The sequence below is a fragment of the Eriocheir sinensis genome, chromosome 37 (genome assembly GCF_024679095.1).
Source record: "Eriocheir sinensis breed Jianghai 21 chromosome 37, ASM2467909v1, whole genome shotgun sequence".
In the NCBI taxonomy this organism is placed as follows: Eukaryota; Metazoa; Arthropoda; class Malacostraca; order Decapoda; family Varunidae; genus Eriocheir; species Eriocheir sinensis.
This window is the reverse complement of record NC_066545.1, coordinates 17142826-17155993: the sequence shown is the minus strand read 5'-3', so window position 1 is coordinate 17155993 and position 13168 is coordinate 17142826. Positions and strand designations below refer to the sequence as shown.

The 13168-nt window shown below is 46.4% G+C and overlaps 1 protein-coding gene across 7 annotated transcripts in view; it reads right to left on the bottom strand.

The window, feature by feature from the left end:
• Positions 1-302: 302 nt before the first annotated feature.
• LOC127008417 (tripartite motif-containing protein 3-like) overlaps positions 303-13168 on the bottom strand; it is a 109803-nt gene continuing 96937 nt past the window's right edge. For all 7 annotated transcript variants that reach the window (XM_050880560.1, XM_050880555.1, XM_050880556.1 and 4 more), the window contains 13 exons: positions 12108-12267; positions 10540-10697; positions 9967-10153; positions 9420-9606; positions 8956-9070; positions 8195-8623; positions 7562-7705; positions 7085-7185; positions 6305-6468; positions 5852-6063; positions 4893-5033; positions 3518-4334; positions 303-3255 (listed from right to left, as the gene is read on the bottom strand). In XM_050880560.1, the coding sequence (XP_050736517.1) occupies positions 4182-4334; positions 4893-5033; positions 5852-6063; positions 6305-6468; positions 7085-7185; positions 7562-7705; positions 8195-8623; positions 8956-9070; positions 9420-9606; positions 9967-10153; positions 10540-10697; positions 12108-12267 (2151 nt within the window). In that variant the 3' untranslated portion in view covers positions 303-3255; positions 3518-4181. The remainder of the gene's footprint in view (positions 3256-3517; positions 4335-4892; positions 5034-5851; positions 6064-6304; positions 6469-7084; positions 7186-7561; positions 7706-8194; positions 8624-8955; positions 9071-9419; positions 9607-9966; positions 10154-10539; positions 10698-12107; positions 12268-13168) is intronic.

The following is a 13168-nucleotide window of genomic DNA, read 5'->3' as shown; positions in this document are numbered from 1 at the left end:
GAGGGGAATGGGATGGAGAGGGATGAGGAGGGGAGGGAAGGAAAGGAAGCTGATGACACTGGATGGGAAGGGATTGGAAGGGAAGGGAAGGAGGCTGATAGGATGGGAAGGGATGGGAAGGGAAGGAAGCTAATGGGATGGGAAAGGATGGGAAGGGAAGGAGGCTGATAGAATGGATTAGGATGGGAAGGGAAGGAGGCTGATAGGATGGATTGGGATGGGAAAGGAAGGAGGCTGATAGGATGGATTAGGATGGGAAGGGAAGGAGGCTGATAGGATGGATTAGGATGGGAAGGGAAGGAGGCTGATAGGATGGATTAGGATGGGAAGGGAAGGAGGCTGATAGGATGGATTAGGATGGGAAGGGAAGGAGGCTGATAGGATGGATTAGGATGGGAAGGGAAGGAGGCTGATAGGATGGATTAGGATGGGAAGGGAAGGAGGCTGATAGGATGGATTAGGATGGGAAGGGAAGGAGGCTGATAGGATGGATTAGGATGGGAAGGGAAGGAAAGGAAGCTGATGGGATGACACTGGATGTTCCCGGAAAGGATTAGAATGGAAGGGAAGGAGGTGAATAGGATGGATTAGGATGGGAAGGAGGCACATAGGATGCACTAGGATGGGAAGGGAAAGGCAGGTCCAGAAGTAACAGATTGGGACTCTTTCCGGCCACTAATGAGGGCAGGAAAGTTAAACCATTACCACCAATACTACTGCAACTCAATCTACAGTCCCTTCAATACATCCCTCACACACACACACACACACACACATACAGTTTCAACGACCTCATCCCTTGAAATCTCCACACTGCTTACTTTTTAGAATTCAATACGCCTAGAGAGTAAAAATGAGATACAGAGATTCTAGATGAGGGCTTTAAAACAGTTTAGTTCAGCATTCTTAACATCTCTGTCTGTCTGTCTCTGTATGTCTGTCTCTGTATCTCTGTCTGTCTCTCTCTCTCTCTCTAGATGTAGCTGACGGAGGCACTTTCTGATCCCAAATAAGTGTAGGATGGCTAAGTCACTACCATCAAGATACTTCAACTCAATCTACAGTCCCTTCAATACATCCCACACAAACTGTTTTAATGCCCCTATCACTTAAAATCTCCATTCTGCTTGCTCTTCAGAATTCAATAAGTCTACTTCAGGGTTTAATAAGTCAACAGAGCAACATCAAAGGCTTTCTTTTCCTCATTATTGCTTTTTTTTTTTGCCCTTGAGCGTCTTCCTTCACTGTAAAAAATAAGCAAAAAGAAAAGAAAAAAGAAAGATACGGAGATTCTAAGTGGGGGGGACGTCGAAACAGTGATTGGTGCAGCGATCTCCCATTCAGCTCTGCGCTACACCTCAAAGAACTTAGGATCACGGCAGCTTACTTATTTAGCATTTCTTTAAGCAGGAGTCCAGGTCTGTATCTCCCTTTCTTCAGCTGGTCTCTCCTCTATAGCAAGGTTTGTATCTCTCTCTTCAGTAAATCTCTTCTCTAGTATAACAATTTTTCAGCAGTGCAGGTTTTAACATCTCTCTCTTCAGCTGATCTCCCTTCTATAGCAACTTAACCAGGAGGGCAGGTCTGAAGGCTATCTCTCTCTTCAGTTAATCTCTTCTCTAATCATTTTTCATCAGCATACTTCAGTTTCTTCACCCAGGGAGCTGAGGAGGGAGAGGTGATGGAGGTGAGGATAAAGGAAGGGGATGGGAAAGGGTGAGGAAGGGGTGGGGAGGGAAGGGAAGGGAGTCAGGTTTTGTTCACTGGCTATTTGGGAAGGGTAAGGGAAGGGTTAGGAAGGGAAGGGAAGGGAAGGGAAGGATTGGGAAGACTAAGGAAGGGAATGGTAAGGAAGGGAATGGCAGGGAAGGGAAGGGAAGGGAAGGGAAGGGAATGGAATGGAATGGAAGGGAAGGGAAGGGGAGGGGAGTGCTGAGGGCTGTGGGGAGGAAGGTGTCTGTCTGGTCTACAGCAACACACACACACACACACACACACACACACACACACACACACACACACACACACACACACACAAACAAACACAGTGTAAGTGACAGAAAGGTTTATATAATCACTAGTAATGCACAAGACAACAAATGGAGCAGCACGATGGCCACTCCACATCTCACTCGGAGGAATTACAAAAACAGTGCAAAGAAAACGGAAAAAAAACACCTATCTATCTGACTCCATTCTTTCCTTTCCTTGCCTTCCTCCCTTCCTTTCCTTCTTCCTTTCCTTCTTCCCTTCCTTCCTTCCTTAATTCTTTCCTTTCCTTCCTTCCTTCCTTCCTTTCCTTCTTTCCTTCCTTCCTTCCTTAATTCTTTCCTTCCTTCCTTCCTTCCTTCCTTCCTTCCTCGGCAAAGAAAAAGACGAACAGAGAACGAAACTATTAAACATCGCAAGTGTAGCGTTGATTTATATATACTTATAGATCTCAAATGCAGATCTTCATGGCTTCTCGATATAGTACGATACAAATATAGGGCTATTATAGTATTTGGATAATTACTTCACACACACACACACACACACACACACACACACATTGGTTAGTGCACACATCTTCAACTCCAGACAGGCCTTAACACTCTGACTAAATGCACACACACACACACACACACACACACACACACACACACATCAGTTATCGCATAAATCATCAACGTAACTCGGCTCCTCAGCCAAGCCTTAACACTTTGACTAAATGGAACAGATAGCACACCGGAGGCTTATGAAGACACTCCTCGCTTAAGTAATAATAACATGTGGGTGACGCTGGCTAAATATATCACACGGTTTGGGGTTAGCTAACGAGACTCGATCGACTTCCGCAAACGATGGCATTCACGCACAGATCACCTTCTTCGACATACGCCCATACGCCCATACAACCATCCAATCTCTCTACGTATCTCGGAAGTATGGCATGTGGAGTGTATGGCATTCCAGGAACTTTTTTTAAGGTGCGGTAACGTCTCCTGAAATGAGCCGTCCATCCATCCACTCACTCCTGCTGCGGATGTGAGGCGAGGTGAGATCTATAAGCTTATGATGTGCATGGTGCCTCGTCTGAGAATCACCGTACTCCCAGCGATCTCAGAAGTGACGTTCTAACAAGGAGAGCGAGGCGAGTGAGGCGTGAAAGCTTTCCCAGTGCATCTTCGGACTTCTCTAGTTTCGTACCTCTCAGAGTTTGCCTTCCATTCCCTTATTCTAAACAGAGATGGGAGAGTTAAGTTCTTCTCATACCTCTCAGAATCTGCCTTTTCATTCCCTCATTCTATACAGAGATGAGGAAAGACATGAGCCAAGATATGAGAGGTACTGTACCTCACTCTCATCCTTCAGAATCTGCCTTTTCATCCCCTCATTCTATACAGAGATGAGGAAAGACATGAGCCAAGATATGAGAGCTACCATACCTCACTCTCATCCTTCAGAATCTGCCTTCCATTCCATTATTCTAAACAGAGATGTGAGGCAAATGTGAGAGTTAAACTTCTTCTCATACCTCTCAGAATCTGCTTTTTTATTCCCTCATTCAATACAGAGATGAGGAAAGACATGAGCCAAGATATGAGAGCCACTGTACCTCCCTCTCACCCCTCGGAACTTCCCTTTCCATTCCATATAACAGAGGCAAGGAAGTACTACACAAACGAAAACATCCCTAGCAAGTACCTCACACTACCAGCCAACAACCTGTCCCTGCACCTCACACAGCATACCATCAATTCACAAACACGCACTCACTCCATCGAGGCCAGGAAATGCTATACAAGAAGTCAAGAACACTCCTATCACCTCACACAACAACCCTTCCCTGCACCTCACACAACACACTGTCTATTCACATGCTCACTAACTCCACAGAGGCCAGGAAATGCTATACAAGAACACTCCTATCACCTCACACAACAAGCCTTCCTGTCCCTCAAACCTCACAGCATACACACACTTACTCACTCCACAGAGGCGACGCACGACAATTAGTATGCACGGCAGTAAAAGTAGTAGTCCGCAGCATGGCCCTCTTGTTACATAAAGAGGAAGAGGAGGCAGCAGCGACGTAGGCAAGAGTACAAGACTATGGTCCCTCTTCCAGACTGCAGATGGTCCCTGGGTCTGAGGTGTGTGGGGTGTGCGGGCAAGGCAGCGGTGACCCTCCTCACTCACTACTGTAGGTATTTGTAGACTTTGAAGCAGTGGTTGCCGGAGTCGGCCACGAAGATCTGTCCGTCAGGGGTCAGCGTCATGCCCTGGGGTCCGTACAGGGGGTCGGCGAGGGTGTTGACGTAGGAGAGGAAGGACCCCTGGGCATCGAAGACCTATGGGGGTGACGGATGTTGACGTATGAGGTTGAGAATTAGTGATATGTTGGGTGAGTGTAAGGAAGAGATGGGTAGTGGATGAGAAGGGAAACGAAAGGATTGCATGGAAAAGGAGAGGAAAAGAAATGAGTCAACCTGGAGGGGAAGGAAATGGAGATCAAGGAAAGGAAAAGAATGGAAAAGGAAAGAAAAAGAAAGGAGAGCGATGTGATTGATACCAAAAGGAAGGGAAGAAAAGACATGGCAGTATATAAAAAAATTAAGTAATGAATGAAAATAGCAAAGAAAAGGGAGGAAAATGTACTAGTAAACAGAAGCATGGTGAGGCAAGAGAAGAGAATTGAAGAAGAAGAGAGAAGACTTGTCCTGTTCTTTATATATGCCGATGTGCGAATTAAAATTATTATTATTATTATTATCATTATTATTATTATTATTATTGAGAATGAGACTTAAATAATGTCAGACACCAGTAAATAACAGACAACCCTGGTAACACACACACACACACACACACACACACACACACACTCACACACACACACACACACACACCTGTATCCTGGAGTTGCCCCAGTCCGCCACGATAATGTTGTCATGCGCGTCAACAGCGATGCCAGTCGGGGCATTGAACTGGCCATTGCCTTCGCCGCTGGAGCCAAAGCTGAACATAAAGTCGCCTGAGGAATCAAAAACCTGCCAAGGGGAGAAAGAGGAAGCCTTACACAACAGTATTTACCTTACTTACCCTTCCCTTCCCTTCCCATATAGCCTTCCTTCCCTTCCCTTTCCTTCCTTTCTCCTTCCCAAATAGCCTTCCTTCCCTTCCCTTTCCTTCCCTTACACAACAGTATTTACCTTACTTACCCTTCCCTTCCCTTCCCATATAGCCTTCCTTCCCTTCCCTTTCCTTCCTTTCTCCTTCCCAAATACCCTTCCTTCCCTTCCCTTTCCTTCCCTTCCCCTTCCCATATACCCTTCCTTCCCTTCCCTTTCCTTCCCTTCCCCTTCCCAAATACCCTTCCTTCCCTTCCCTTTCCTTCCCTTCCCCTTCCCAAATACCCTTCCTTCCCTTCCCTTCCCTTCCCTTACACAACAGTATTTACCTTACTTACCCATCCCTTCCCCTTCCCAAATAGCCTTCCTTCCCTTCCCTTACCTTCCCTTCCTACCCCATCCCTTCCCTTCCTTCCTTCCTTCCTTCCTTCCCTTCCCTTCCCTTCCTTAAGATGATAATTTGACCGCCATCACAGTTCACAGTTCACAGATTCGCTCTCACTGCTTGTATGTGTAAATAAACTCAACATACTTATCACAGACAGAAGCCCACCCACCCCAGTTCAATTCTATAACATGCAAGAGCTAGAGAAAACTTGAGCGAGCATTTACTCCCTTGAAAACAACACTAAAGAAAAAATATGGTAATCACATGGCACTAATACAAAAGGAGGAAGTTAATGAAGTCTCTAGAGGTCATTTATCCCTTTGTCACTGACCCGCCTTGAGCCCCGCACCTTAACACAGTGGTTGTGGAAGTCGGTGATGGCCACATGGCCCTTGCTGTTCACCGCTGCGAAGTGCGGCCCAGCGAACTGGAAGTCGTCCGTCCCGCGGCTGCCGAACTTGGTGAGCAGCTTCCCGGACTGCTGGAAGACACACACGCACGATGCCTTGTTGTCCACCACGATGATGTGGCCGTTGTTGTCCACACACACACCCTTAGGACCTGTGGTGAACGCTTATATGTACTTCACTGTGTTACCCTCGGCACAATGTATACAGTCAAACATTCAACAGAGGGACAGCCAATTTAACAGATATAACCAGGCATTCAACAGAGGGACAACTAATGTAACAGAGTGGCAGCTGAGATATTGTAGAGGTCAGGGCAGACAGAGGATCAAGTGGAGAAATGAAGAAAGAGCATTTGCCAGACAAGAAAATAGCAACACACTTCCAGGACTTACCGAGCAGCTTGCCGTGGCCCAGCCTGGTGATGTACTTCCCCGAGGGCTCAAACACTGACACCCACTTGTTCTCATAGTCGGCAACAACATAGTTCCCATTGGGCAGCGCTGCCACTCCTGTCGGCCGCTGCATCTGGCCAATACTGCGGCCACGGACACCAAACCTGACACAAATAGAATGATAGATAAATAGATAGACAGATCAGTTGATTAACCAAACACAGACGGATGAATATAGATAAGTTTCCTGACCATACAAAGAGAGATGAACAGATAGATTTACTGCCCATATATTACAGTCCATCTTTCCAGGTTACAAATAAGCATGAATAATTTGGTCAGTTGTACATCGGGCCGTATTACAAGTCGTATCCAAGAAGTTTTGGGTCCCTACAAAGGTCGGTTTAGGGACTGTATTACAAGTCCAAATCCGAGAAGTTTAGGGTCCCTACAGAGTAATACATCCCAAACTCTGTAGGGACCCGAAGCTTCTTGGATTGAGCTTGTAATACAGCCCCTAAACCGACCTGTAGGGACCCAAAACTTCTCGGATTCAACTTGTAATACAGCCCAATGTAGCAAAAGTATTAGTAAGCCTTATGGTTAAGAGAGATAACTTACACATACATTATATCCCTTCACCACATCAAGAGGACAAAACTATACCAGTGGCGAGAAGGACGTAAAAAAACTCATCTATCCCAAGCAAATGTAAACAATGCCTGGAGTGTTTTATCAGATGGGGGCGAGTGTGGTGCCTTCCCCCCTGCCCCGGCCTACCTCAGCTTGCATTCCCCTGCCAGCGTGAACACCTGGATGCACTGGTTGTTGGAGTCCGCCACAGCGATGCGTCCGTCCTTGATGGGGCTGTACGCTATGCCCTGCGGAGTAAGAGGGGCGAAGATTAAAACCTATTCTATATCCTATTAATACCCACCCTATATAACCTATCACTGCTATATTCTCATTCTTCTCTCTCTCTTCATTCACTTCCTTATTCTTTCCCTCCCTCCTGTCCTCAAAAAGCCAAGTTCTCTAGGTCCAAAAAATCTCTTAACTATGTCCCATTTCTCTCCCTTTCTCCCTTCCTCTACCCTGTTAAGTTTCATGGCCCCAAATCTTCTACCAATGTCCCTGTTCCCTCCCTCCCTTCTATCCTCAAAAGCCAAGTTCCCAGGGCCATCAAAACCTCTACCAATGTCTCTGTCCTCTCCCCCCCTCCCTCCCTTCCTTCCTTCCTTCCCCTCCCATCCTCACCTGGGGATTGACGAACTCTCCTCTGTTGCGCCCTCGTCGGCCCACCCTGAGCAGCATGTCGTCCTCAATGGGGTTGGTGCGCCGAGAGCAGGACGAGCGATGCGACATGGGGCGGCGCGAAGCTCGGGAGGCACGAGAGGTGATCTGAGAGGGGTGAGAAGTCGTGTTGTGGGTGTGATAATAGTAATGGTAATAGTAATGGTGATAAATATAGCAATGATTAAGATGGTCGTGAGGAGAAAAAAGGATGTTAAATGGAAAGAAGGAGGAGGAAAGGGAAGAAGATAAAGACAATGAAAAATCTGATAGCAGGAGAAGAAGAAGAAAAAGAAGAACAAGAATGAGAATGAGAAGAAGTAGAAGAAGACAAAGAAGAAAACAAGAACACAAAGAAGGAAAGCAAGAACATGAAGAGGAAGAACAAGAAAAAGGAGAAAAAGGAGGAGGAGGAGGAAGAGGAAAAGAAGGAAAAAAACAAGAGGAACAAAAAAAAAATAACAAAACCAAGAAGAAGAAAAAGGAGAAAAAGGAAAATGAGGAGGAGGAGAACAACAACAACAACAACAACAACAACAAAAATAAATAAAAAACATACGTAATAAACAAAAAAAATTGCGCCGCCCCAAAAATCACCTGCGTGGAGTGCGATGTTTGCCTGGCCAGCGTGTGCGGCGGCAGCGACCTCTGGCTGCTACCACTGTCCTCCTCCACCGGGGTCGTCGCCGTGACGCTGAACGGACTCCCGGCTATCGGCACCCCATACAGCTGCACCTCCAGGCTGTACACTCCCTCCGACGGCACCGTGAAAGCCACCTCATACGTCCCATTATTAAGGTCCAGGACTTGCGGCGGAACGACCTCCTCGCGCGACCCACTTGGACTCTTGCTGGTGGAGCGTGGCGAGGTGGATGAGGGGGCCCTGGGGGAGGATGAGCCGTGGCGGGGGACCGAGAGGCTGGTTCTGGATAGAGTGGTGGTGACGTCCGCTCCCCCAGCAGCCGTTTTCTCCCCCTTGTGGTCGCGGGTCACGACAGTTACGATGCTGCTGCGCCCCACTGTCACCTGAGTAGAGGGGGGGGGGGTAATTGTATGTCTGTTTTCTCTCTCTCTCTCTTTCTCGCTCTGACTCTCTATCAGTTTGTCTCTGTCTGTCTATTTTTTCTTCTGTGTGACTCAATATTTCTCTTTCTCTCTGTCTGTCTCTATCTCTGTTTTTTTCTCTACCTTTTTTTGTCTCTCAGTCTATCTATCTATTTTTTTCTCTATCTATCTGCCTATTTATCTCTCAGTCTAACTCTATTTCTTTCTCTCTCTCTCCCTTTCAAAACTCAAGCTCTCTCCTCTAACTAACTCTGAATGGACATAAATACACCTTCCCCTTGGCACTCACTGACCTGCCTGAGCGCCTCGCCAGTGGCACAGGTCTGGTGGGGCACGGCACTGTTGCTCTGGATGCTGCCAATGTGCAGGAAGGCAGTCTTAAGGGGGTCAATGTTCCCAACCACAAACCTGAAACACACAGATAAATATAAGATTAGTGTTAGTTTCTACAAGCCCGCAACACACATACACACACACACTTTCTTTCCTTCTAACCTCTCCCTCTCTCTCTCCTTCTTATCCTTCCATGCACACACACACACACACACACACAAACACACCTTCTCTCCTTCCAACCTTTCCCTTTCTCTCCCTCTTTTCCTTCCATACACACACACACACCTTCTTTCCTTCCAACCTCTCCCTCTTATCCCTCCCTTGACTACTTCCGCCCTTGTTATGCAGTTCCACACAGTCCTATTTCCATGTACTAAGGACTTTCTCTCTCTCTCTGGTCTCAACTCCCCTCTGGACTTACTTAATGTGGCTGTTCTCGCGGGGCGCTGGCGGAACGTTCATGTTGGCGTAGTCCATGAGTCTCTCCCCAAGCTGCTTCCTCACCAGCACAACCTCCATGGCGGGGCAGTGCGTCAGGGCCTTCTCCACGAACTCACATCCGCTCTCCACCCCGCGCACCCACGACTCAAGCTCCTCCATCTGGTTGCCTGGACGATGACAGAAGGGTGAGTGACAGTGCATTTTTGGTCTTGGTACTATATGTAAAGGCTCTAACTAGAAAATTGATGGAGGTATTGAGAGCAAGTGATCACAGAATGCTGAGGTGTATGGCGGGGATCAGGTGACATGACAGGGTGGCCAGTGCAGATGTAGCTAACAGGTGTGGAGTAGAGGACCTGGAAACGGAGCTCAGAAGGGTATATGCCATGCCTCACACTTGCTGGGAGAGACAAAAGCATATATTACAAAGAACAGGGACCTTAATATCATAGGAGACTTGCACAGTGGTCTTTAGGGTAGTGCTTTCAACGACACAGGGACACAAGGGGAAAGGTTTTAGCACCCACCTAGAGTCTGCTGCTTCTCGGACTCGATGGTGTTGAGTGCGTTGATGAGTGTGGTCTGCCTCTGGTCCAGGAGTTGGTGGAGTGTGTCAAAGCAGCGACGTACTTCCCCTTCAGCCGCTGCACGCCGACTTTGCAGGCTGCTAACCACCTCCTGCACGTCACAGATCGCCTCCTTCATGCATGGGAGCTGAGGAGGAGGAGGAGGAGGAGAAGGAAATGAATGAGGGGAAAAGAGGATTAGGATAAGATAAATAGGAGAGAGGGGAAGGGAGAGGTAATAGGAAGGAGTGAGGAAGAGGGGAGATAAGGAAGAGATAATGGGAAGAGAAAAGACCTCTTCCTCTCCTTCTTTCTCTTCCTCATCTATCTCTATCTATCTATCGATCAATTTTTCTATCTCTGTCTTTATCTATATATCTATCTCCCTCTCTATCTTTCCCTCTATTCATTTATCTCTCTATATCTATCTCTCTCTCTCCCTCATCTAACAACCTAACAATCTTTCTATTTCTCTATTCATCTTTATTTATCTATCCATCTATCTAAGCCTCTCTTCTATCAATCTCTCTGTACCTGCATGGTGACACGCTCAATCAGCTGGTGCATGGCGGCTCGGTGCTCATCCACAGCGTCCGCCAGGTGTAGTGTGTTGTGCGTGCGGTGCTCAATGTCGGTACAGCTGCTGCACACCGCCGTCTCACAGTCTCGGCAGTAGAAGCGAAGGGTCTGGCCTGTAAGGAGGGGGATGGGAAGGAAGGAAGACAGTGATTAAAATGAGTTTATGAAATGAAAGAGACTGATTGGGATTATGTGAGTGTAAGTATATATGAGAAGGTGAAGAAACATATATTTTAAGGAGTGGTGAGATGAGGGAAAGAAGGGAATGCAGATTAAGATGTGAATATGAAGAGAAGGAGACATGGATATATTTGTGCTGCCGAAGTGGTGTAAGTTAACAGGGAGGAGGAGATATATTATTAAGGAGTGCAAAGTCTGGAAGTGTGTTTAGATAGACAGATAGAAAGATAGATAGATAGATAAATAGATAGATAGATAGGTAAGGAAAGACAGAAGGAAGGAAAGTATATGTGTATGCAGGTAAATAGGTAAGATATGAAGAGAGAACAGGACAGGCAAGGGAGGGGAACGGGAAGGGCAGGTGAGAGCTTAATTAAGGGGGAGAGGGGGCAGGTGTGATGGGAGGGGGGGAATGACTGGCTGGCAGGCTGATTAAGGGCAGTGATTAGCAGGTGTAATTAGGTCATACAGAGGATTAGGAGGAGGGCAATAGGACTGCACTCATTAACATTTCACAAATTATACTGCAGAGGATAGGATATTATTATTATTATTATTATTATTATTATTATTATTATTATTATTATTATTATTATTGGTGGTGGTTGTGGTGGTGGTATAGTAGTAGTAGTAGTAGTAATAGTAGTAGTAGTAGTAGTATTAGTAGCAAAAGTAGTAGTAGAAATAGTAGTAGTAATATCCTAAGTAATAAATTCTGGAATACTCAAAAGATTCACATTTACTTCAACAACAACAAAGTCTCAGGAAACTGCCAGCCACATTTAACACTAGCAGACACATTATGACAAGGTTTTCCAGCAAGATTCCCAAGAGATTACAACAACCAGCCATCCATGCCTTGAGGACGGACGATACGTTACTACCCGGAGCGTGACCTAGACGGTGACGCGGTAAAGTCTACGGACACAACCAGCCACGTTTACATTACTGAGAGGCTTTCATTGACACCCACACACCCATACAAAGATTTCCATGGCTTGAAGACGATGAATGTGTTACGGGCGGAGCGTGGTCTGGACGGTGACGCGATAAACTCTACGGACACAGCCGGCCACGTTTACATTACTCAGACCCTTCCGCCTCTCACATCAACTACTTTCAAAGGTTAAAAAGAATATCAGTCGGGTTCTATTTAGTGTTTCTTTAGGTTAATTTTATAAAAGAAGGGTCAAACTACCGCCAGTGTCATAGAACTACCCGTGAAAATGCTTAAAACTCCTACGAAAGTCTTGTCAAAATATGTGAGCTTGAGGGCCGAAATGTTGAAGAATATGGCCCCGAAATGTTTAATTAAGAATAAGACCCCATGTTATTACACACACCTTGATGGGAGGGGCAGTAGAGCGTAGTGGCGGCGGAGGACACAGAGTCATCGTCGTCGTCATCGGGGTGGTGGTGGTGGTGGCCGTTGGCTTGCGGGGGGGATAACTCCGCCTCGCTGTCCCCAAGACTGACCACACTGTGCCCCTCACTGCCGGAGTCCTACGAAGGGGTAAGGGATGAAGGATACGTTAAAAGGATTAAAAAAGAATAGGCTACAGGAGGAGGAGGAGGAGGTAGGATGCACGTGAGGAAGAGGAAGGGATAGAGAGGAAGAGGAGGAGGAGAAGGGAATGACAGGAAAATCTATGAGAGGAAATTTGTGGGACGAAGAGAGAGAGAGAGAGAGAGAGAGAGAGAGAGAGAGAGAGAGAGAGAGAGAGAGAGAGAGAGAGAGAGAGAGAGAGAGAGAGAGAGAGAGAGAGAGAGAGAGAGAGAGAGAGAGAGAGAGAGAAAACAAAGACACAATCCTTTTAAACACACACACACACACACACACACGTACAATTATGATAAAAAGAAATATGATTACGTGCAAAATAATGCGATAATTGGCCTTAATGAGAGAGAGAGAGAGAGAGAGAGAGAGAGAGAGAGAGAGAGAGAGAGAGCGCATTACCACGGAGCGAGGGGAAAGAGCGCGCCATCCGGGACTCATCTTCATTTGCTATATTTTCTCACTTTTGCTCTCTTTAATATTTTCTTTCTTTCTTTCTTTTTTTCTTTATATTTTCTCTCACTTTCTTTTTTCTTTCTTTTCTTTTTCTATTTACCTAATAATTTCCACTTTACTGCGTTCATAAGAGAGAGAGAGAGAGAGAGAGAGAGAGAGAGAGAGAGAGAGAGAGAGAGAGAGAGAGAGAGAGAGAGAGAGAGAGAGAGAGAGAGAGAGAGAGAGAATGTGAAAATTTAATAAACGCTCACTCAATACACCACACGCACACACGCACGCACACACACCAACACGCACACACACTACAGCCGGTCCATATGTGTGTGCGTGTGTATGTACGTATAATTGTGTGTGTGTATGTGTGTGTTTGTACGTAAATATTTCACGGTT